This window comes from Neltuma alba, unplaced genomic scaffold (assembly GCF_004799145.2).
Source record: "Neltuma alba isolate B1F8T4 unplaced genomic scaffold, ASM479914v2 tig00012124_pilon, whole genome shotgun sequence".
NCBI lineage: Eukaryota > Viridiplantae > Streptophyta > Magnoliopsida > Fabales > Fabaceae > Neltuma > Neltuma alba.
The window spans coordinates 539004-561545 of record NW_021636676.1 but is presented as its reverse complement, the minus strand read 5'-3'; the positions used below and the strand labels follow the sequence as shown (position 1 = coordinate 561545).

The following is a 22542-nucleotide window of genomic DNA, read 5'->3' as shown; positions in this document are numbered from 1 at the left end:
CTTAAGAATAAAATATAAGGATCCAATATGAACAATTAGAGGACCAAATTCAAAATCCTATAATACTATGAGGATTGTCAAATTAATTTTTCCTATTAATGATCAAATTTTATTATATAATAAATAATATATATTTCGAAAATCCTTTAAAAATTTACTCATTTTAATTTGATTGAATCAAAGTGTGAGATATTAGAGCACAAAGTAAATTATACTGCCACATGTCCTTCCAAATATTTTTTATATAATTATTATATGCGTTAATATAAGTTGAGTGATAAATATCACTGCTAATAATAATATTCAATTCAGCGAACTAATATTAGTAATTTCCTCAAATCACATGCTTGTATATAATCGGGTTGTGGGCAAATATATATATATATATATATATAAAATATTTTTGGCCAAGGATGATCGGGTCAGATTACATTTAATTAATGTAACTTTTTCTATGAAATTTAATAGATTCAAATATATACAAGTATAATGATGAATCTTGGCCGGTTATTTTAATTTTAAAAACTCATAAAATTAGTTTTCACATTTAACTCATTTTATTTTAACGATTTAAATCTTCCCTAACGGGACTTATGCCCACCCATCATCACACGCACCTAAGGTGGCGTGGGATGCCAATAAATCAAAGATTTTTGACACATCCATTAATCAAGGGATAAGTAATCAATAACACATCTGCTTGCTTTGATTTACTTAAAAAGCTGCTCATTCAGCCCAACTCCCACTGTCAGAGCATGCAAAAATCTCACAGAGCCTTCAATTCTCGGCAACTCAAAGACTTGGTCAACATGTTGAGAAGCTCTTGGACTTGGATTTGACTTCTTTCTATTTCTTTTTCCTTCTACTTCTTCGCTTCTCATCTTGCCTATCCTCCCAGCGTCAGGATGCCCCAAAAAATATTGGAATATGTGGCAAACCCCAAGATAAGGAAGAAAACAATGGGCTTTATGAGAGATAAAGTACGGCTTCCCTGAATACGGCCTTGTTGAGGCATGCATCATGCATGATTGCCGCATGAAATTCATCATAACACAAACGTGGGGCTTGCATTTGCATGGGATGCGAACTTGGATGAGAATCATGTTTACATATCCAAGCAATTGCTCTACTTGAAAGAAACAAATGGGTACAAAATACCCTGAGAGCAAACACAATTAGTAATTACTACAAATGGCAATTGCAGGGACATTCTAATTCTAAACCTATTCCTAACCCTGTCAATTGAACAATTTGGACTCAAATTCATAAACCATGCTAAGGAACATCTACTCCATTTGCTATTAACGACTTTTCTTTGCTGAATGCCCGGTCTTTCGCTTGTGGCGACTGAAATCAGAAACAAATCTGAATGTTTGCCCACACCCTGGCTCAGCACAAACATAAGGACGAGCCCCAGTATGCACTCGAATATGCTCAGTACGTGCCCATGCCCACTTGAAGGTCATCTTGCAGCCCTTCCAAGGGCACCTCAGAGGGCGGTCATCCTCGTGAACTCGACGGTGCTGCACCAGATATTTATGTGAGAAAAATTTCTTTCCACATCCCTTTACAGGACAAATGTTTCTCTTGTGCACTGCTAGCTCCTGTTTTGAGCCAAAACTCATAGTGCACCCATCAATATCACACTCATATTCTGCTTCCTCATCCTTCGTTTTGGAAACCTTCAAAGCTGCAGCATTGTTCCCCTTCTTCCTCTGAGTTGCCTTTTCTTTTGGTTTTGCTTCATACTCCTCAACTTTTGGTGCTCTCTTCCTAAGGCGTGTGCTAGGTCCACCTTCTTCCTCCTCATCAGAATACAAGCTAAAATCTCTGGAGTTATTAGGTTTACTTTTCTGCACTCGAGGAGGCTGCTTCATTTTCTGAGAACTCTTTGGTTTTACTAGCAGATGAGCACCTCGTTTTAGAGGCCGGGATGTCTGCTCTTTCACACGGCAAGAACTAGATTGTTTCATTTCTTGCTGTGTCTTTGACTTGGATTGTTGGCTTCGAAGAATCCTCCTTCGCTGCTGATGAGATGAATCCTCCATTTGATCATCAGAATGCATGTCTTCTTCATCCATGCCTTTAACTTGCTTCCTCTTAGGAGTTCTATGCAGCAGATGAGAATAGTTATCAGATGAGTCAACCATAACTTTATTCTTGCGTTTATTTTGCCTGCTCTTTGGAATAGTGCCACGTGGCTTCTGAAAGTGATCCTCCAATTGGTCATCAGACATTACATCTTCCTCAACTAGGCATTTACCTTGTCTGATTTTAGGAATCCTCCTATGACACTTGCCAGAATGGTCCTCCAGTTGGTCATCAGATGTAATATCCTCTCCACCAAGGCGTTTGGCTCGCCTGCCTTTAGATCGTTGCTGCTTATGTATTCGATGCTCCAGTTGGTCATCCGATACCATGATACCTTCTCCATCAAGATATTTGGCTTGTCTGCTTTTAGGAATCCTTCTTTGCTGCTTCTGAAAATGATCCTCCATTTGATCATCAGAAATCACATCTTTAGCAACATATTTGGCTGGCTTGCTTTTACAAGTCTTCCTCCACCCCTTAAGAGAAGTACCACCCAATGAATCCTCAGAAATTCCATCTCTTTCTGAGTCTTCAATTTGTTTGTTGCAAAGCTCTCTCCTCAGTTGTGAATCAGAATCATATCCCATTGTATCATCTGAGAGAACATCACTGTCAATAAATCTAGGTTCTTTGAAATTTCTTCCATGCTGCATGCGAGAATTATCATCCATTGAATCATCTGAAACTTCATCACTTTCAACGTATTTGGTTTGCTTTCTTGTCGGTTTTCCATACATCTGCAGAGGAGGATAATCCTCTTCTGATGCTGCATCATCTGTGTCAAAATATTTGGCTTGCTTGCTTCTAGAATATGTCCTTTGCAGTGGGTTGTATTTCTCTTCAATAGAATCATCCGAAGCATATTCTCTCTCAGAGAAACTGGCTTTCCTCGCCTTTCTACTTTCTACAGTCATTTTCCTCTTCTTCACAGATTTTCTAGTAGTAAAATTGTCTGTGCGGGCACTTTCTGATCTCTCAATTTTCTTGTCAGGCAACGACCACCCATGTAAGATTTTCTCATCATCATCATCCTCAGAATCTCTTTTAGCTAAAAGGGGATGGACCTGATTGGACATCCAAACTTTACCGCACCATTTTCCAGCAACCACCTTTTTCTGTTTGCTGGTCCTTCTTTGGTAAACCTTGGGTTCTGTGGGTGAGGTTGCTGGAGTACTACGGCCAAATGCATTATATATGACAGAATTATAAGGCATCTGCTTACTATAGAGAGGAGATCGACTAAGGTTGGCGCTATAGAAGAGATTGATTCCCAGCTTTACAGCCCAGTCTGCATTTGCAGGAATAGCTTCCTCACTATCCAGAGCCGACTGAATCCTCTCCTCATCTTCAGGGGTGGCATTTCTGAAAGCAAGATTCTTCCATATGCCATCAACTCCCAGTTCTTCTGCCACATTTTTCGCTTCAGCCTCTACCTTGGGATAATCTGTAGAAAAGAATCGTAAATAACTAGCAAATGATAAGGAAACTAGTGAATGTATATGATAAATCATAATTCAATGAAAAATTAGTATAGAAGCAAGAAAACAACATGAATATGCTAAAGGTCCATCAAACACCACACCTGGATGACAAAGGAGTAGTATGTGTGCTCCTCCTATTGGGTGAAGCTGCTGCTCCACTTCAGCAGCATGCTCTAGACAGAAGACATGCAATCTAGATGAATCTTCGTCAGAGTGTGGCGGCAATGAAGCACTTTTATTACCAATGGGACATCCAGTGTTACAAAGCATTGATGGGTCAGCCTCATGAACATCTTGAGAATAAGTTAAGGCACAACTCGTGTTCTTAAATGCAGTCCCTGAAGTGGCATCACAACCTTCTGAGTTTGCCTTTTGCCCATAATCATCATGAACTCTGACTGCAGTTGCATTGCAATCTTGGAAATGAGAAGGCAAGCTAGACATATTCTGAGATATACTACCTGATGGACGGTTCACAACATTAGATTCATTATCATGAACTGCAATATCCGAGTCAACCTGATCTTCCTCTGAATCAGATGAATTTCCATATGCTGATGCCAATAAGCCAAGGGCTGATGATTCTTTTTGTCCTTTAGCACGTAAAGCTACCTCATGTGATTGATCTTCCGCCTGTATCTGGTATCCTACAGATTGAACAGGAAGATCATAGTCTGGGGCTTTTTTGACCTTCCATCCTGCGTGAAGAAACAAAAATAAGCAAGTAGTTTTCCCTGCATCTTTGTCAAGGAAGACTGAAAACAAGAACTCAAACAGATATCTTTCTAAAGTTAAAGCTAAGGGGATCTGAGATCAAAGCCAATTAGTTATTTGCATAGCAATTGTAGCTGATTTATTCTTTTAGTGACACCACAAAATCTTTGCACAAGGCATTAGTGCATTTTACTACTTTCCTACTATCCCAAGTGAAAAACTACGTGTACATATTGGTATTCATTTTCTTCTTCTAATAATAATAAGATCATGGTAGGCCAGCACAGTTCTACAGGTTAAACAAAAGGCAAGACACTCTTGTAGAGTTTCAGGTTTAAATATACAACAAAACAATTCAATTAATATCTGATTTGGAATAACACTATGAGATCAAAATCAGCCTTCTGGAATTCAGCTAAGTCCCAAAAGACACTGACAGAATATTGAAAACCAGTAAAGACTAAGGTAACACAAGATGCCTAAGCCCCATATTGAATAATACAGGATGCTCAAATGGGATTTTAAGTGACTTGGTTCTCCCACATCAATAGCTAGCTTTTGGGCAATAATTCCCCATCCTACTTAAATACCCACAGTTGGCATCAAAGTTAGATGATTGGTGACCTTGGGCAGGGCTGCCTGTAGATGGTTTTGAGCAAGAAAGGTTCTGACTGCTGAGAAAGCTAACTGAAGTTTCGGAGAGCGTAGCCATAGTCACATCAACTCTCCATGGGGTCAATAGATTAAGATTAAGATGGTATGGAATACTTAATGGAGATTTTAAGTCAGCTGGTTCTCCTAGCTCAATAACTAGCTTGTTTCCCCTTAAAGGCAAAAGATCAACTAGATGATTGCAAAGTGAAGTCCAAGCTACTAACTATTTTTTTCTGCAATTGATAATTCTTAAAATGAAAGGGTTTCTTTCCTTAGAAAGCAAAACAGCATTGCGCCATACAGAATGAACCTTTAAAAAGATAAACGTTCTAGCATCCAAGTACTCCCTCTGTTCCCAGTTAAAAGACAAAATTTTAGGTGGTGCAGTGTTCCTATAAATAAGACAATTCATTAGGAGTAATTAACAATTTTTTTTTTTTAAAATGAACCTGACCAATGAACAAAAATACTTGACCCACCTTGGAGTAAAGAAAATGGTGAGCATTAGTTGAGGGTAAAAGGAGAAAATGGAAAAAAATTACAACATATTTTAGTTAAAATTGTTTTATTGGTGTGTATAAGTTAGGTAATTTCGTTTTATAAAAAAGAACAGTGCGAGTATTAACGAAAGGCCATGAATTTAAAGTGGAATAGCAATGATCAAAACTAAACAAATTTTAGCATCTAATAGGAATGTTTTGGAGAACCATATCCCAAAAACTAACTTATGAAGTTAGAAGGTCCGAGGTCTCTATAAACTCTAAATCAAAATCCCATATTTCCCCTGTGGGACCCAAGTTCCATGCCTTACAATAAGATTTTCACATTCAACTTACTCCAATGCCTTATTCTTTGGTACCTGTGTTACACGATTCCTACTGGGAACTAGTGGAAGGCCAAAAAAATCAGTTAATAAAGCATTTGAGAAGACAGCTCATGAGATTAGAGAGCTTGAGATCTCTTTACCCCCCACCCCACAAAAAATAAATAAATAAATAAGACTGCATGCTTTGGATGTGGAACTTTGAGTTCAACACCTTGCAAGTTGCAATTAATTATTAATGGTATCCAAATCCCCCTCATATTTAAATTGATGAAGTATCCTCTAGCCTACTCCCTACTCCTTGAAACTAAACCTAAGATGTTGTGGACTCACACCTATCAAGCTAGAAAGAGAAGGGATTCAATCACGTTATAGCCCATGGAGCATTTGATTTCTTCTCTATGCAGGGAATTTATCAGGACAGGATAGTTGGCTAAGCAGCCTTAATAGCAAGGCATTGACAAAATATATATGTCTTCCGATGGACAAATGACACAGTCCCGGAAAAGACTAGTAACAAAGCTGAACAGTCATTACGGTCAATATCTGAAAAATGCCAGGACAGAAACAGCAATCTGAGATCAAATAAACAGACATATTAGAAACAAAAGTTAAAAATAATCCTACCTGCAAATGTGTTTGTCTCAGAAGTAGTTGCATCTCCATGGGCATGTGTAAACTTATTGATGCTCACTCCAGAACCAACAACCCAATCATTAAAGAAGCTACAATCAGCTGACATAAGGTACCTAGCCGCTGGCTCCCTAGGCTGCACAATAGCAACGCAAGCAAAGCTTAATATACCACAAGTGACACATGAAAATAGTCTCTGGTCTGACAACCCATCCCCATGGCTTGTCTCTCTTTCATTGTCTCTTTGAGGTGGTACAGAACTTGAAGAGCCTATGTTATCATTTACGCCTAATAAGGAGACCCTGTTCCTTTCACACAGAGAAGCAAACTTCTCTTTTACTGAATAAAATCCTTTCATTTGTGGGGTTCTACTGAAAACCAGGTCACCAGAAACAAACCCTTTTGAGGGATTCACTCCCTCAGAATTGCATGCAAAGGGAGAATACCCAGGGTTCACCTTCAGTTGCTGGGAACCAACCCGTAATTTTGAGCAAACAGAAATATCTGAAGAGCTCCGAGGAAGAAGTACTATATCAGATCCTTTACCAAGATCATGAAGAAAGTTATTGTTCTGTAACACATCCTGGACAAATAGTTCTTTAATTACAGTTTCCCCTTCACTTTTCCTCTTATCTCTAAGCCGAGAACTCCGTGGTTCAGCACTGATGCCCCCAGGAATTCTGCATGAGCATATCAAATTAGTTCTCACGAAAGAAAACCAAGAAGTATTAATTTCTCTTACAAAAACATTTAATCATAACTTAAGCATATGCATAAGTTTATATATAGAATGGTCAACCGGAAACTTTCTAACGTCTTGTAAGAAATATCATTTTCTAACCGTATTTGCTTAAAACCTGCATCAAGCTCCTATAATGAGATTGTACAATTAGAGGAAATGAAAGAAATATTTCTTTCAAGATTTTGGCTTCAGGGGAAGGACAGACCTTGAACACAATGCCAGGGCAAGATCATAAAGTAACTGGAAATGTGAAACCATGGGAGGGTAATTTATTGACGCCCTCCTAATAGCAGCATCTTTTGCAACCCTCAACCATTCAGGTGTTGCAATGTTTGCTGCCTCCCCACAATTAAATCCTACACAGCACATTATCAAAAGGATTATAGCCAATTCAAATATTAAAATAAATGGAAATCACCATTATCCCCACAAAATGGAGCTCATAGTAACATTCTTAAAAGGTTAAGTGTCCCACCATGACTAAATCCAGTGTGATAAGCTCTTGGAAATGTGACAACAAATTCTCCAGCATTTTGCACTAACCTATAAGCAATTGAGAAAAGAAAACCATGAAAACGCTTCATAAAGGATTAATCAAGCATCAGTTCAGAGCTAGCAGCATCGCCAACATCAAAATGGGTAGAATAAGTTTGTAGGCTTTTTCCGGCAAGAAATTACTAGTTCCAATAGCGATTTAGCATAGGAGAGGCATTACAAGATATTGAAGGGTATAAATAAAACATATTACCTGCAGCATGGAACCCCTGCACTAATAAACACTTCAGGCGACATCACTGTGGTTTTCTCACCAAGCACAGCAAAAGTAACTGATTGAATAAAAAAACAAGATCCTCGTAAGTCTAATAGTAATATGGTGATGCGTTTATGAGCACAAAGCCAAGCACCATTCTCTCAAAATACTGATACTAATTCCTCTCAGTGAGCCAAAAGGACTTCAGCAATACCTTTAATTCTCCATACATTTCCAAAATAAACACAATGAACCAAAGGTGAACAAAAATGATGAAAAGGAATAAGAAGACTATGAAAAGGGGGAAAATTAGAAAACGAAAACAATGAAGAACTGAGAGTAACATACCCAAGGAACAGGGGTAAAAGGCCATGTTTAGGAGCTTGATTGACAGACTAATGGGAAAAGGAGAACGGCATTTCCTAGAAGAAGCAATCTACTCAAGCAAGGGGAGGACTTTAAAAATCACCGAGTGGAAGTTCTTTAATTTGAGTCCAGTTATTAACTTCCAAAATCAGTAAATCAATATGATTAAATTAACTACTAAAATCCTTAAATTAGTCAATTTTATTAAGTGAGAGATGAGGACCCCTATCTAAAAAGTTAGCTACTGAAGTGGAAGAACCAACTTCAGTTCTCATAAAGCAACTCATACTACTCAATTTAGGACTAGGCTTCTCATATTACTCAGTCTCCATCAGTTGGTCACCCTTAGAAAACCAATGTCCTGACATTCAGGCTTTATGACAAATCACTTAGCTAGTAGCTTTTTCTAGATTCCTCGACCACCAGCTCTAACACTATTGGCGGGCACCCACTCAATATGGGAAACCTCCCCTACAACATCACCACCTGTATGTTTGGAAGAATCAGAGAATATTGATTAAAGCATATTAACCCCGAACTCACTAGCTACAAAGTACTCACCGGAGACTTATACCCTAAACCTTACCTTCCATATTCATCAATATGTCTAAAACGCTGGCAAAAAGAGCAACGTTCAAATATGAGAGCAGAAAACGCATACAAGAGCAAGTAAATATTTATTCAACCATCATTGCACACATATATCGCCTATACATGCCAGCAAAGTTTACAAGTGCATTTCATGATGTTCCCCTGTGGAGATAACTAACATGGCGAATGTGAAAATTGTATAGTACTTTATATAATAATATGGGAGCAACACGCGAAAATAGTGCCGAATAAAATTTTCAGTTCACATTAAACAGAACCGACAAACAGGGATGTTTGCTCTGATTTAGCGCCACCTTAAGTTACTTACCAAGAGGATTTATTTCTCCTCCATATCCATGAATTCTGACCACTTCCTCAAATGCGACAGCTGCATCCCGTGGCACGCCATACCACGTCTTGCCTGCCCCCATGTGAAGGTAATTCAAGCTATGCAGGTCATGATCCTCTACATGCCAAGCAAACCAGCTGAACAGCATAGCTACGTACACCATCGGTGATGTAACACCTGGAATCTCCTCCTTCATAAACTTCAACAGAGAGCCATTTGCCCGTGACACCCCCCTCATGTTCCATGCAGTCTCACCAAGAGTCATTCCCTCCCCTGCCTCTCTATATTTTCTCCCACTTACGGGAACAAAAGCCGAACCAGGCATATCATTTGCGTACTCCACCGAAAAGGGTTTGTCCACTGTCGCCTTCCAATAAAGTGTTTCTATCTCCAAAGGCGAGAGCCCACCTTTCTTAGTCCATTTCTTCAGATAATTCTTCTCAAAAGCCTTGGCCTTCGCTTCAAATTCCTGGAACGTGTAGTATTCCCCACTCTGCCACACAGGACGTTGCACGGGCCGCTGCTTCCGAGGGCAGAACCCGATCTGCTGCTGCCTTGTGGTGAATGTAGGCTGGGATTTCGAATTAGAAGAGTCAGAAGAAGCAGCTCGTGCCGCCAACGAGCGATTAAGATTCGCAATTGCTGTCTTTTTCGAAGAAGGAGGCACGGGGGGGACAATTTTGCAGATTCCATACTTGGAAGCTTCCTTCTCGATCTTAAAAATGTATGAAATCGGATCTTGGAACTCAGCCAAGCTAGGGCGGTACTCTGGAGCCAGAGGAAGAGATTTTAGCCATGAAAATACCTCTGAGTTTGGCTCTGGTGCCAGAGCTGCCGAACCCACCATTATTATTACTAGCTGAAAATTGGGTGAAGGAGATTCGGGTTTCTCATTGCACACTCAGAGGAAAGAGAAAACCCAAGCTGTTCAGATTCCATGCTCCATCTTCCTCTTTTTCTCTTTGCCTTTTGGATTAATTTACTATCTCTCCTTTTTATCTTCCTCTGTTTCCTCTGTTTCCAGAGGAAGGAAAGAAGAAATGGTGAAATAAAAAATAGAAAGCAGATTTAGGGACAGAGCAAGTGAAGAACGAAGTAGACATGTGAGTGGGGGTTTTATTCTGGGTTTGGGAGTGCTTCGTAAAGATGCCATTTCCTTTCCTTTTATTTACGGAAATGCCACTTGTCTTTTTTCTCTTACTTTGTTTATTTTTCTATATTTGAGGATAAATATGAAAATAATTTGGCGAACCGACCCGATTACGCCTTTTTCAGTTTTTCTTGCAGTCTTGCACTCTTGCTCTTTCTGCCGATTGCACAACGCCCATCGCCATAGCCTTTATGTCTTCCCCTTCTCTCTTTTTTTTTTTTTTTAAAGCAAAATGTATTAATTTATTTGTGGTTGTAAGTTTAAATTTTTTTTTTCAAAAAATATAGTGGGTGTGTGAGTGATGCGGGAAAAAAAAAAGAAATAGTTGGACTATTGATCTCATATTTTGCATAAAATGATATTATTTCTTGTCTTTAATTTAATTTATCTTTTAATTTTACAATATTTTTTAAATTTTACAATTAAATTTGTTTCATGCACAATTTTGTTAATCAGTTAGACTACAGTGGTTTCTTTGACTCAACGAGGATCTGGTACGGGATTGTTCGAGTCAAAGACGACCAACCACTTGACGACACATCAGCAGCAAGCTTACACACGTGTAGTGATATGATTGGAAAGGCCTCAATCGGACCAATAAAGATTAAAGGCTGGCGTAACACAACCATCGCATGAAATAATTGTGTGCGGACAATATTTTAATCATGCGAATGAACCCAGCGACCATTAACGGATAAACGGACCACAGATTAACCGTCAACATTTCTTCTTGGGGTGGGATTTGAGGGGGGGGGGGAATGGCATTCCTCTTGCGCTATATACTTATAAGGTAGATGGAGAATTAAATTAATTTTTTTAACATATGTATAAGATAGAGAGAGAAATTATTCATATAATTTTATAATTTTACTATTTATTTATTATAGTGTTAACTGTTTTTATGAGTTGTAATACATATTAAATAGGAATAAAATTGAAAAGTTATTAAATTTTAAATGAAAATTAATAAAATTTAATTTTTTTTATATGTGTGAAACATGTTAAAAATAACTTATAAATAAAATCAGAAGAGTACAATACTTCTACTCTTAAAAGCTGCTCTCTCTTGTCTATAATATAAAATGCTGCTTAAAAACAATTGTGTCTAAGTTATAAGACATTTTCAAGATAATTAATGTGAATATTATGCTTTTACCCCTATTAAATATAAGAAAGAGAAGAAAGAGATGAAAGATAATAAAAGTATACTCCATCTAGTTCTATTTATAAGCTTTAGATTTATGATGTGGTGTGATCCATTTTATAAGTTTTAATTTAAGTTTATCTTAATGTTAAATGTATTTTTTTAATTTTATCCTTAATTATTTATTCTCCCTCTTTTACATACTCTTTTTAATCACATTTTCTCTCACATTCTTTTTTTTATCATTTTTCTTGTTTATTACAAAGGCAAATTTGAAAACAAAAATATATTTTTAACCTATTTATTGTTTTTAACTCATTTTAAATTATTATTTGTTATCAGTGAATTAATTATTTAAAACTCATAATAAAAACAAAAGAGTAACATTAAAGGCAAATTTATCATTTTTATGGGTAAAATAAAAAAAAAGCTATTATTTTAAGACAAATTTAATGACTAAATTTCTATTTATTGGTATGTGAAAAAAGTTAATCAACTTTTTATATTATGGACCAATAGAGTACTTAACTAATTTGAGTGGGTAAAAAAAATTAATTAAGTTATTCCTCTAGTCCTATTTATATGATAGAGAGAGAAGAAAGTCTTTTTTTCTATCTATAGAGTAGAAAGAGAAACTTTTCATATGATTATATAATTTTACCTTTCATTTATTATTGTATTAACTTCATTTTCATGAGGTATAATGTATATTAAGTGGAGATAAGATTGGAAGGTTCGAAGTCCTTAAATTTTAAATGAAAGTTACTAAAGTTTAATATTTTTCTTGGTCTATGTAATACATATTAGAAGTGACTTATGAATAGGACTAGAGGAGTAATTCTTTGTAATAAATACGATTTAATTTTTCCAAAATACCTCTTGTAATCATGACTATTCGATGGAAGTCCTATTAATATGTGTAATCAATAGGAATACTTTAAAAAATGGATTATAATTTTAGGAAATAAGGTGAATTTATATTTTATATTTAAAATCAAATCTAACCTCCTAATTAGATTTTATACTAAAGACCAGAGGTAATAATTAACCTCCTTCTATGTAGAATGCATGATACTTAAGTTAAAATGTGGATTGTAAAGGGCAAGTCGCCTAAAGGCTTATTTAAAATGACATATAAAAAAAATTTTAATTGTGATTTATAGAATATAAAATAAGTATATGAGAGAAATTTTATCTTAACTTATCTAAAATATGTTCATAAATTATTTTTCTTGTAATCCCAGATAATGCCTAAATAGTAGCATTACTTATCAGGTTTGAATAAAAGCTCAAGTTTAAGGAATGTTTAGATGAAAAATAAATCATGGTGTTTAAATTTTGACGTATCTATGTGCACATGTGTTTAAACTAGCTCAAATAAAAATAAAGTTAAAAATGCGAATTATTAAATTTAATAATAAATTAAGAGAAGTCAAAACTCAAGTTCTAATTTTGAGTTAAAATATGGTGTCCCGCATCAGATAAAATTAAGCTTAAAAAAATATATATGGTAAATTAAAAAGAAAGAAAATTAGTATTAAATCCGTAAAAATAGCACAAAATTTGACAAGTTAAATTTTCATTTTTTTCATTATAAAAAAAGGAATAATGTTTGCAAACTAATGTTTAAAAAATTTACAAATCAAGAAATATTAGTGTCAAATATCTAAACGTAAAAGAACTGGAAATTTATATTTATATTTTTATTAAAAGATTCAATATAATGTTTTCTTATCTGCACCTCTCTTTTTTTCTTCAATTCCCTTGATTTGATACTAATCCCTCCTTTATTTGTAACTTTTTATGTGATTTTACAACTCCCATAATAAGGGTATTTTAGTATATTCTCTATTTGATTCAAATCATTGAAGCACCTTTATTATTTCGCTGTAGTTTTTTGCTACTTAAAACTTTAAACCAAGTTTTATTAGTTTAAATTTATTTATTGATTATATATGATTTCTCAAGTTATTAATTTTTTTTTTCAAAATATCAAATATTAATAAATAAAAAAGGGAATTATCTCATTTAATCAACCAAAAGAAGTCATTATACCTTAGTTCAGATCAATTTTTTTAAATAAAAAAATCGACTTTCAAATATGTATACTTTGCTACAATTCACTCCGTTGTTTATCAATTCGAAAACTTCACAAATATTTTGTTTTAAAATCATCAGCCACTAGCTTTCGCACTAAATAAAGAGCATATAAATAGAATGAGGGACATTCGTCCAAAAAGTAGATGTTGAAATGAAAGAACCAATGTGGTCAAATCCCCTATAGTGGCATAACTCGATGAGGAACTTCAACAACACTAATTTAATTTTATTATTTTTGCCAATTTTATGATTGTACTGTAAGCAATAAATAATAAAAATTGCATCTGGCCGTGGCTTAAATGTTGATGGCTCTTCCAATACCAGCGGGCCAATCGAGATTTATTTGAAATTTATGGCACTTGGGAGTAAATAGCTTTGGATTTTAGGTTATAAGGAAAAATCACAAAAAACCCACAAAGATTAAGAAATTGCAAATCAAATACTTTGTCAAAACTTTGCTTTTATGTGCCATTTAATTATTGTCAAAATCTATATACCAATCATATAAGACTCTTGATTTACAATTTTGGAATTTCTATGTTTTTTTTTTTTTGCGAATTTTCCTAAATATAATAACGTCATTCAGTTTTTTGCTCATCAGACACTCACAAAGCACTAGGAGATAATACAATAGGATTATTAACTATACCTAAATCTTACGTACATACAAAAAACACAAAAAGTATTTGCAATGGAACATGTAAGACATATTTCGAAAGAATCATAAAATGTGATAAAATTCAATTATTTCAATCAAGTCTCCCTTTCAACCCCGTCTGAAATTTTTGAGACATCATAAAAAAAATTTATACTGCATGTAGCCTTTTTTATAAAAAAAATCAATTATATGAAATAAGAAGATTATACAACTAAAGTGGGTAAATTAGAGTCCAAGAAATAGGAAAATAATAAAACATCACTTATATAGGGAGTGACTGAAAAAAAATAAAAAAATAAAAAGCGAATAATATTCTTTGTCAAGGTGCCACTGAAATTTAAATGAACAAGGAGACCATTAAGCAAATCTCCTTGCACGTGGTTCAGAGGCACAGAAAATCCTGGGGGGCAATTTAGGTCCAATCCCGCATGTAAACTTCTTTTTTTTTTTTTTTTAATTTGTTTGTTAAATGCATTTAACTATTTACAACTATATGTATATAGACAAACATCTGTGATAACGACTCATATATAAAGAACTAAATAAAGAGCATATTGACCACAACACAACTTTTTTTTTTTTGGGGCCAATGACAAGAAATATTGGGTAAGCTATTTTGTCTTGACAGGTGGCCTCCAACTTTAGCCACGAAAACGACCCCATCCTAAACTTTCAACTATAAATAAAACCACAAGAAACAATACTAAATTTTTTTTTTGGTGAAAAAAATTTTAGGAAAAAGGTTAGGTTCACCCACGATCCAAGGACAGGGCAACTAACGCTTGACCCCAGCCCTACCCAGCGTCGTAGCTTAAATTGGAACAGTATTTGCACTCGTTGTTTACAGGCTAAAGCCTTGGCTTCAAAGATGTCTCTCTCAGCGCCGCGACGTGCTCCAGGGTCGAACCCGCTCTCTTAGTGAGCGTGTCCAACCCCTTCACCTACTGAACCCACGGACGAGGGGCAGAGACAATACTAAATTTTTATTAGCTAAAATGACCACAAATTTTAATATCATAACAAGCACAAAAAAAAAAAAAAAAAACCATCTAGGGTACATCACGGGCATCACATTCTTCAGCATGAAGGAAGATGAAGCAAGATCAGTCAAGAATAGGATTCAAGTTTCAAATGTGTGTTATTAATTTTAAAAAAGAAATTCACATTAATCAGAGACTAACACATTATATAGTTTTCCCATCAATGTTTGGTCTCCCCACCCCCAACAAAACCCACCTAAAGTAAATGGCCTTTGAAGGAAAAATCATAAATGCAGTCAGATCATTATCAGCAGGTTTCGGCAATGTAAAGCAACTAATCCATACTCTAATCGTTATTTTTAAGCATTGTAATGATCCGACACAGAGAAGCATAATGAAGAATGGCATTTCATTGAATAAAATAGTCAGGGTCCAGCCACAAAGGACTTAGACAGAAAAAGCAAAACTCAATTTAAAAACTAGCCAAGTTTTTTTTTTTTTTTCCTCGGTTTAAGTTGGATCCACATCTGGGGACCTGGGGCTTGGGGAGAGCTCTAGGGTAACAGGGCAATGATCACTTCCAACGAAACCTGAAGACATGACATGAGCAAAATCACTTATTTACATGCATAACTCAAGAAGCTTAGGAGTTTTTTTTTTGGGAGGGGGTGGGTGTTAAGAAACTCACCGTCTAACTCTATCCCTTGTCCACGCATTTCACATGCAACAATCCTGTCCTTTAGCTTCTCTGAAACTATGAAATAATCTATTCTCATCCTTTTCCCACGATACCTATTAAAGAAACAAATATCAGGACTAAAGCAGGAGATGCTGATTAAAAATTCTCGTATCGTAAATTTTCAACTCACGGCAAATCACTTGCAGAGATGTATTTCCCTAAAAACAAAGGGGAGAAAACAATGACCAGGAGAAAACAGGGCCTTTTCATATTCTGACGCATTGCTTCAACGGTTGAACATAATGTTTATTCAGGTTTAATTTTGATAACCAAATTTTCGATTGTAATTACGAAGAAATAGTAATCTTACTTTCCAACTGGATTTCCAGACCATGAGAAACCCCGCTCCATGTCCTTTTCTTTGTGCAGAAATCTATAGGCGTCCACCAGTTTCCCCCTGAAGCATGCTTCAAAATCTCAGCTATTACTTTTGAAAAAAATAAACAATAATGTTAAGTTAAAAACAAACGAACAAAAGAAGCTGTTGCAAAGGTTTTTTTTTTTGGGGGGGGGTGTTTGTTATTATCCGCAGAAATAAGTCACCTAGTACATGACTTGAGTCTCATGGCAGAAGATTGGGATCTTATGTAGGTTCTCCAGTGAGATTAGTATCATTTCTTCACATGCCATAAATGAAAGGGGACATGGATACCTTGGAGAGTTGTGACAGCCAACATGGCTGAGAAAGCTACCAAGATTGGGGCAAAAAAGGAGCTACCTAGGAGGGTTGCAACTTAAAAGATAATAGGGTAAGCTGTCTAGAATGGAGCCACTATGGGGATCAGCTGTGAAGGGCTTCACGGTTAGGACCAATTGCAAGGCATAAGACTCGAATCCCACATTGGAAGTAGGAAATTCAGATGCAGGGTTTCTACAGGCCTTGTGATCTCAAACCTCATGAGGTAGCTTTTGGAATATGGCCATCCTAAACATTCTTAACACCATTTTATTTTCATTGGATCTCCATGTTTAACTATCCAAGTTCAACTGTTCACCTATGTAACATGGGCTTGGTGTGATTCCATATGCATTCTTATGAGAAACAGCTCATTGAAATGAACTGTTTAAGAATTATTTCTAGTTGCTAGATGAGAGTTAGTCCCATTGCTAGAGGAATCAATAGTAATTAAGTTTTAAATTCAAGCATTTTCGATACCTTTTTATCTGAGAATCATTTTTCAAACATTATCCTCAATTCTATAAAGGAACATATTGATATACTTTTAACCTTAACAGGGTCTAAAATAATTGGTACTATATGAATCCAAAAGAACTTATCATAAAGATATAAGGCTACCAGCAACAGACAAAAGAAGGCAGCAAGCCATCCACATCAAGTTTTAAGTGTCGGTAGAAGATGATAGGCCAGGAAATGTTGAATTCCGGACCAATGTATGCCTAAGAACAAAATCAGGTGATGGGGAGCCCCTCCTCTCTCTCTCACACACAAAGACACACAAAGCAGAGAGAGAGAGAGAGAGAGAGAGAGAGAGAGAGAGCAAAGGGTTGTGAGATAGAATGGAGGAAAAGACATCTTCAATAACACTTAAATTTGCCAAAATAAACAAAAAGGCAATCCTCTTCAATCAAAGAACAGCAGATATCTTTGATGAGATCACTCACTCTCGTAAGATAGTAGCAAATCGCTTTCTTTCAGACAAGGTAAATCCAGGCTGCCCACAATCCTGCATAGAGGCCATATCATCAGATGATTAATCACCATCCATAAAAGAGAGAATTCTAATACACTATTTGATGTCAAAAAGGCCAAAATTGAAAAGATGCAAGAGCCAATTATCACAATTAGAAGTTGACAAGAAAACTCATTACTCGAATAGTGACCAAGTCAAAAGAGCAGACATGAGGTGAGCGAATAATCTTTTCACCCCTTAGAGTTAAATAAGGGTACATTGTTTGTAAGATAAAGATTCTGCTCCTACAAAGCAATACTTAGATAATGCTCAAATTTCAAGGAAAAATCTAGTTTTTCCCAAGGTGTGAAGTATTCATACAAAATGCATTGGCTCAAATTGATGTCTCAATCTAAAACATCAATACATTTTTTATTCTTTAGTTTCAATCATCAAATATAATATGACAGTAATTTTGAATTAGAAGAGATAAATCTACGCCACAGAGCTCTGAGAGTGAACTGCTTAGACCTCTTTATTTGGCGGAACATAGCCATTTTGTTTTGCTGCACTAAAAAATTCTGGATGACTCACATCAATCTCTTCATGGCTGCAGACAATGAATTAATGAGAGGGGAGAAGAGAAGGGAAATAAAGAAATCTGCTATTTAAAAGTGTGATGATACACTAAAACGACAGAGAATAACCCAGATCAAACAACTCATATAATCGCATAAAATAGGCCTCCAAATAAGATAGCTGCATCAGATAAGACGAAAAAATATTCCTTTGTTTGTTTCAATAAAATATATAGCATGCTCATGACCAAGAGAAAAAATTACATGGCTTTTGTGTCGGGAGGAACTAATTATATCTAAAAGAGCATTAAAAGCCAAATGTTGGCACACGGACAAGTTAATAAAATGTATTCAGTTCCCCCAAATTAAATTTAAGACATGGAAAAACTCTTCACACTTAGATGTCCACCATGTTCATGGAATGAATGTTCAAACTGAGAGAGAAGAAAGAAAGAAAATGTGCAACCAACAGCTAAACTCAGACCAATGCAAACAGAATTCTACAGCTATACGAAAAGGATAGATTAATTGCTACTAGACATCAAAACCCAATATGAGAAGCTGGAATAATGAAAAATAGAGATTGCCTACCTGACATTGAGATCTCCACACCATATTAAAGGCTTATCAGAATACTGAGTAACAAATTCCAGAATCCTTTTGTCCCATTTTCTTCTCCTTTGAAATGAGTTCTCCTCCTCTTTCCATCCATTGTTTGGTGCATAAGTGTTCAATATCCGGAGGGTCTCAAATTCAGCCAAGATTACCCGGCCATCTGGTTCATGCTTTGAAGCTAACCAACGCACACAAAAGTATCATGCTATAAGCAGTAAAGAAAAGCACATATCCCAAATTCCATCATAATAGTTGGAAATATATGGCAGTAAATACATCAAATCTATTTTTTTAATATAGGAAACAATCATTTCAAATCATTTTTAAAAATCAGGTTGAATTTCTCACTCTGAATGACAAGTGATAAAATTGTCAAAAGACAAAAGATTGTTAGAACCAAATTACTATAATAATATGGCCATGACAAATTATATCCATACTGAAAAAAAATGAAGGAAATACCTTTTCTATCAAGATTGAAAAAGACATTTTTTGGCTTGAAGCACTTTTTCACAAGGAGTGCTGTCCCTGCATACTTTGAGTCTGCAAGAGACCACCATATACGATAGTTTCCAAAAGGCAGACTAGAAAGTGCACGCATTAATATCTGCAATGTTTGAGCAAATTGGTGTTCTAGAACATTAGAAAGTAATGCCACGAATACATTGACAGAATATTATATTAGAATATTGCGTTACACATATTCTGCAGTATAAATGATGCTCATGCGTGGTATTACATACATTTTTGTAAGAAAACTAATCATGAATATTAACGAAGAAATTTTGCTTTACTATAACTACAAGCGACCAATTGATCTTCAACTTCAACCAAAAAACATTGAGTATGAGTATCCTCTTTGCAGGATATCATAGAGACAAAATGTTAGGAACAAATAAATGCACTGGAAAGAACTGCTTAACATTCTCACTGAAGTGAAAGAAGCAACAAATATGACCAGAGTCCCCAAATAAAACTATTCATGTATACAGAAGAAATAAGAGGCTCCAGTTACAACTATGGCAATGAGGTTCAACTTTAATTCATTAAGTTTCAACACTTGCATAGATCAACTGCGGACATTTACTATAATGCTCCATGTACAGTCAAATTCACATAAGAACTAAGACATGCTCTGATGCAGGACAAAGGATGGAAATACCATTCATCATAGTGGTGAAAATCAATTAGAAATGGGAGAATTGAGAATAAAACTTGAGAGAAGGGGGAAAAAGAAATTCATCGGAGTCTTTCCTGATATTTCATCATTGATCAATCCTACCAGTTATTTACCTACCAAGACTAACCTGAATAAATTAGTAGGTCAATAAGAACAACATATACTGATATCAATCAAAAACTTACATAATAATTCTTACACATAATTAGGCACAAAAAGACATATTTTATAGGCATAATTTGCAGCAACATAACCTGCTTTTCTTCCCTGGAGGAGCTTGTATCATCTTTCAGTTGTCCTGGATTTTTTGGAGCACTCTTTGAACCAGCAGCAGGCATCCTCACTTCCTAATGATAAACTGCTTTCAGAAAACTCTTATATGATGGTTACTAAGTTTAGAAGCATAAATATGATGTTCAACGAAAACAGAGCAAGATCTTGCATATTTATGAGGGGCGATGACCGCCGGTAAATCGACTGGAAGCTAGCATCTGCTGGATCATTAAACAACATACCAAAGCAGGACCACTTTGATGCTTGAGAGTACTTACAATAAAGTCGTCAACTTTCAAAAAACAGACATCTATTACATTTAACCAAAATGCATTAATGTTTTTAGCACCGAACATAAGAGATCACAGACTTGTTGCTGATCCAGAAGCTAAAATACTTATTTTCCTGCTGAATAACAAAGGCAATGACAATCATCATCATCATTATTTTTTTTTTTTTTTGGAGCTCTAGACATAACAAGGGGAAATTTTCAATATCCCGCATACGATGAGTGATAGAGAAAGAGCCACCTGTATTGCAATGACATCAGGGTCAAAGCTAGTGACTAACTTGGTGAATTCGGGCCAATTGTTCTTCACTCGAAGTAAAAGGCTGTTAGCATTCCAAGTCAAGAACTTTGATGGCTCTTCCTTCTCCTCCCCAAATGTTTCTGTACTTTCACCATCTTCTCCTGAAAACGAGAGGGAGGGCTTCTTCGAAGACCCATCCTTCTGCACTGGTTGAAAGAATCGCTTCATACTCTCTCGTCTTCACAGTGACTGTGAGACAGTGTATGCGGTAGCTCCTCAATAAATAGTTGGAGCATTACAATGAGATAAAAAATAAATAACTTATTATAAAACAAATTTAAGAAGTTTTCTGTCGCTGCTTAAAATATTATTTAGATCTTTTAGTAATTATTTTTTTTAGACGTTGATTATTATTCTTCCTTAAATAATTTCCGCTTCTGTTTCTGTTTCTCGTAGAATCCCCTACATTGTTTATTATTTTCAGGTCACATTTCATCTTTTTAGGTTATATTTGGGTCGCTGTAAACGACAGGATTTCCACCGTCGAGGTCAAGTTTCCTGAACACCCCCCCCCAACAAAAAAAAAACCTCTAAATGGTGAAAAAACTTTGCGGTTTCTGAAGTTACTTTGGTGTGCCTTCTGCCCGCGGACATAATTAACAATTTACTTTCTGTATCAGGGTTTTATGCATTTTTTGAGCCCAGAAAATCTCATGTTTTTTGATATTTCGATGACAGGACTATTTACTTGGGAAAATTCTAAAAAAAACCTTGAAGTTGTCATTTTCTAATTTAACCTCCTAAGAGTTGAAAATAACAGAAAAGGAAATGATGTCTAGTCTAATATTTTAACACATTTGTACTAGATTTGAACCAAACAAAAAAGCTATTAAACTTATCGTCACCAACAAGGTACTGAAAATTAGACCGGCAATTGAACAGGTTAAGATAATGGGTAAAGGATTAGTGGATTAGATCGGAGTCAAACCAAGAATCAAATCGATGAGAAATAAAAAAAATTTAAATTTTCACTAAGAACTATATATCAATTTAATATCTTGAATCACTAGTAGAATAATCACATCCTTATAATTTCTTATAATATCATACTACTAAAATCACTAAATACTCATCCCAACAAAATATCAAAATAGATATATGATAACAAAATATTCTTCTTTATAATTATTCAATCACTAAGTCCTAATTATCAACAACTTTTTAAAAAAATCATCAAAATATTTAAAAAAAAAAAAAAAAAAGAGGTCCTGGGTTAACCCACCAAACCAAGTGAGTTACCCAGGTCATTACCAGGTCGCACCAGTTCAGTGGGGGTCACATTAGCTCAAAGTGACCCTGGTTCATAGGCTCAATCGGACTGGTTTCCTGGCCAGTTCACCTGTTTCAGGTTCGAACTGATCAATACAATCCAGTTTTTAATACCATGATTACTAATATATCTGTCGTTATTGGCTGTTCAACACTTTTCATTTTCAGTTCACAACTTATTAATAAATAACTTGTTATTATTAATACATTTCTTATTATTTATTGTTCAACACTTATCATACCAATTCAGAACTTGTTAATAAACTTTTTGATATGTATGCATTTGAGTCATTTAACTATATTTATAAAATACTAGATTAGACACCACTTACTTCTCTATTGTCTTCAACTCTTGGGTATCTAATTTAGAATATTAAATTTTTCAACTTCTTTATTTGCCATTTCCCTATTTACTTTTTGTTTTTGAGATTGAATAAAAA

The 22542-nt window shown here is 35.4% G+C and overlaps 2 protein-coding genes across 4 annotated transcripts; both read right to left on the bottom strand.

The window, feature by feature from the left end:
- Nucleotides 1-1041: 1041 nt before the first annotated feature.
- LOC114723179 (lysine-specific demethylase REF6) lies at nt 1042-15823 on the bottom strand. Of its 3 annotated transcripts, XM_028909340.1 has the most exons (9): nt 15818-15823; nt 13506-13512; nt 9175-9629; nt 7887-7965; nt 7614-7681; nt 7344-7494; nt 6391-7076; nt 3674-4270; nt 1042-3535 (listed from the first exon to the last, which is right to left on the bottom strand). In XM_028909340.1, exons 3-9 carry the CDS (start codon nt 9518-9520, stop codon nt 1302-1304), a joined length of 4161 nt encoding a protein of 1386 aa, XP_028765173.1. In that variant the 5' UTR covers nt 9521-9629; nt 13506-13512; nt 15818-15823; the 3' UTR covers nt 1042-1301. The 3 variants fall into 3 exon arrangements, with proteins under 3 accessions (XP_028765173.1, XP_028765172.1, XP_028765171.1); XM_028909339.1 differs by lacking the exons at nt 13506-13512; nt 15818-15823 and having other exon boundaries at nt 3674-3910; nt 4034-4270; nt 9175-10279; XM_028909338.1 differs by lacking the exons at nt 13506-13512; nt 15818-15823 and having other exon boundaries at nt 9175-10279.
- On the bottom strand, nt 15616-21036 carry LOC114723180 (DNA-(apurinic or apyrimidinic site) lyase). Its single transcript, XM_028909341.1, has 9 exons — nt 20774-21036; nt 20225-20317; nt 19253-19397; nt 18767-18968; nt 18129-18207; nt 17590-17651; nt 16277-16363; nt 15916-16019; nt 15616-15817 (listed from the first exon to the last, which is right to left on the bottom strand). The coding sequence occupies exons 1-9, from the start codon at nt 20999-21001 to the stop codon at nt 15738-15740; spliced, it is 1080 nt and encodes a 359-aa protein (XP_028765174.1). The 5' UTR covers nt 21002-21036; the 3' UTR covers nt 15616-15737.
- Nucleotides 21037-22542: the final 1506 nt, after the last annotated feature.

What these genes read in the sequence shown, in the direction of transcription:
- LOC114723180 (XM_028909341.1), bottom strand. Translation starts at nt 21,001, where the DNA reads ATGAAGCGATTCTTTCAACCAGTGCAGAAGGATGGGTCTTCGAAGAAG. An exon ending in CTGATGTCATTGCAATACAG is followed by an intron (nt 20,318 to 20,773) that starts GTGGCTCTTTCT and finishes GTTTATCATTAG; the next exon opens with GAAGTGAGGATGCCTGCTGC. An exon ending in TCTGGAAATCCAGTTGGAAA is followed by an intron (nt 16,020 to 16,276) that starts GTAAGATTACTA and finishes TTTCTTTAATAG; the next exon opens with GTATCGTGGGAAAAGGATGA.
- LOC114723179 (XM_028909338.1), bottom strand. Translation starts at nt 10,042, where the DNA reads ATGGTGGGTTCGGCAGCTCTGGCACCAGAGCCAAACTCAGAGGTATTT. An exon ending in TCACACTGGATTTAGTCATG is followed by an intron (nt 7,495 to 7,613) that starts GTGGGACACTTA and finishes TGTGCTGTGTAG; the next exon opens with GATTTAATTGTGGGGAGGCA. An exon ending in TGAGACAAACACATTTGCAG is followed by an intron (nt 4,271 to 6,390) that starts GTAGGATTATTT and finishes TTCTTCACGCAG; the next exon opens with GATGGAAGGTCAAAAAAGCC.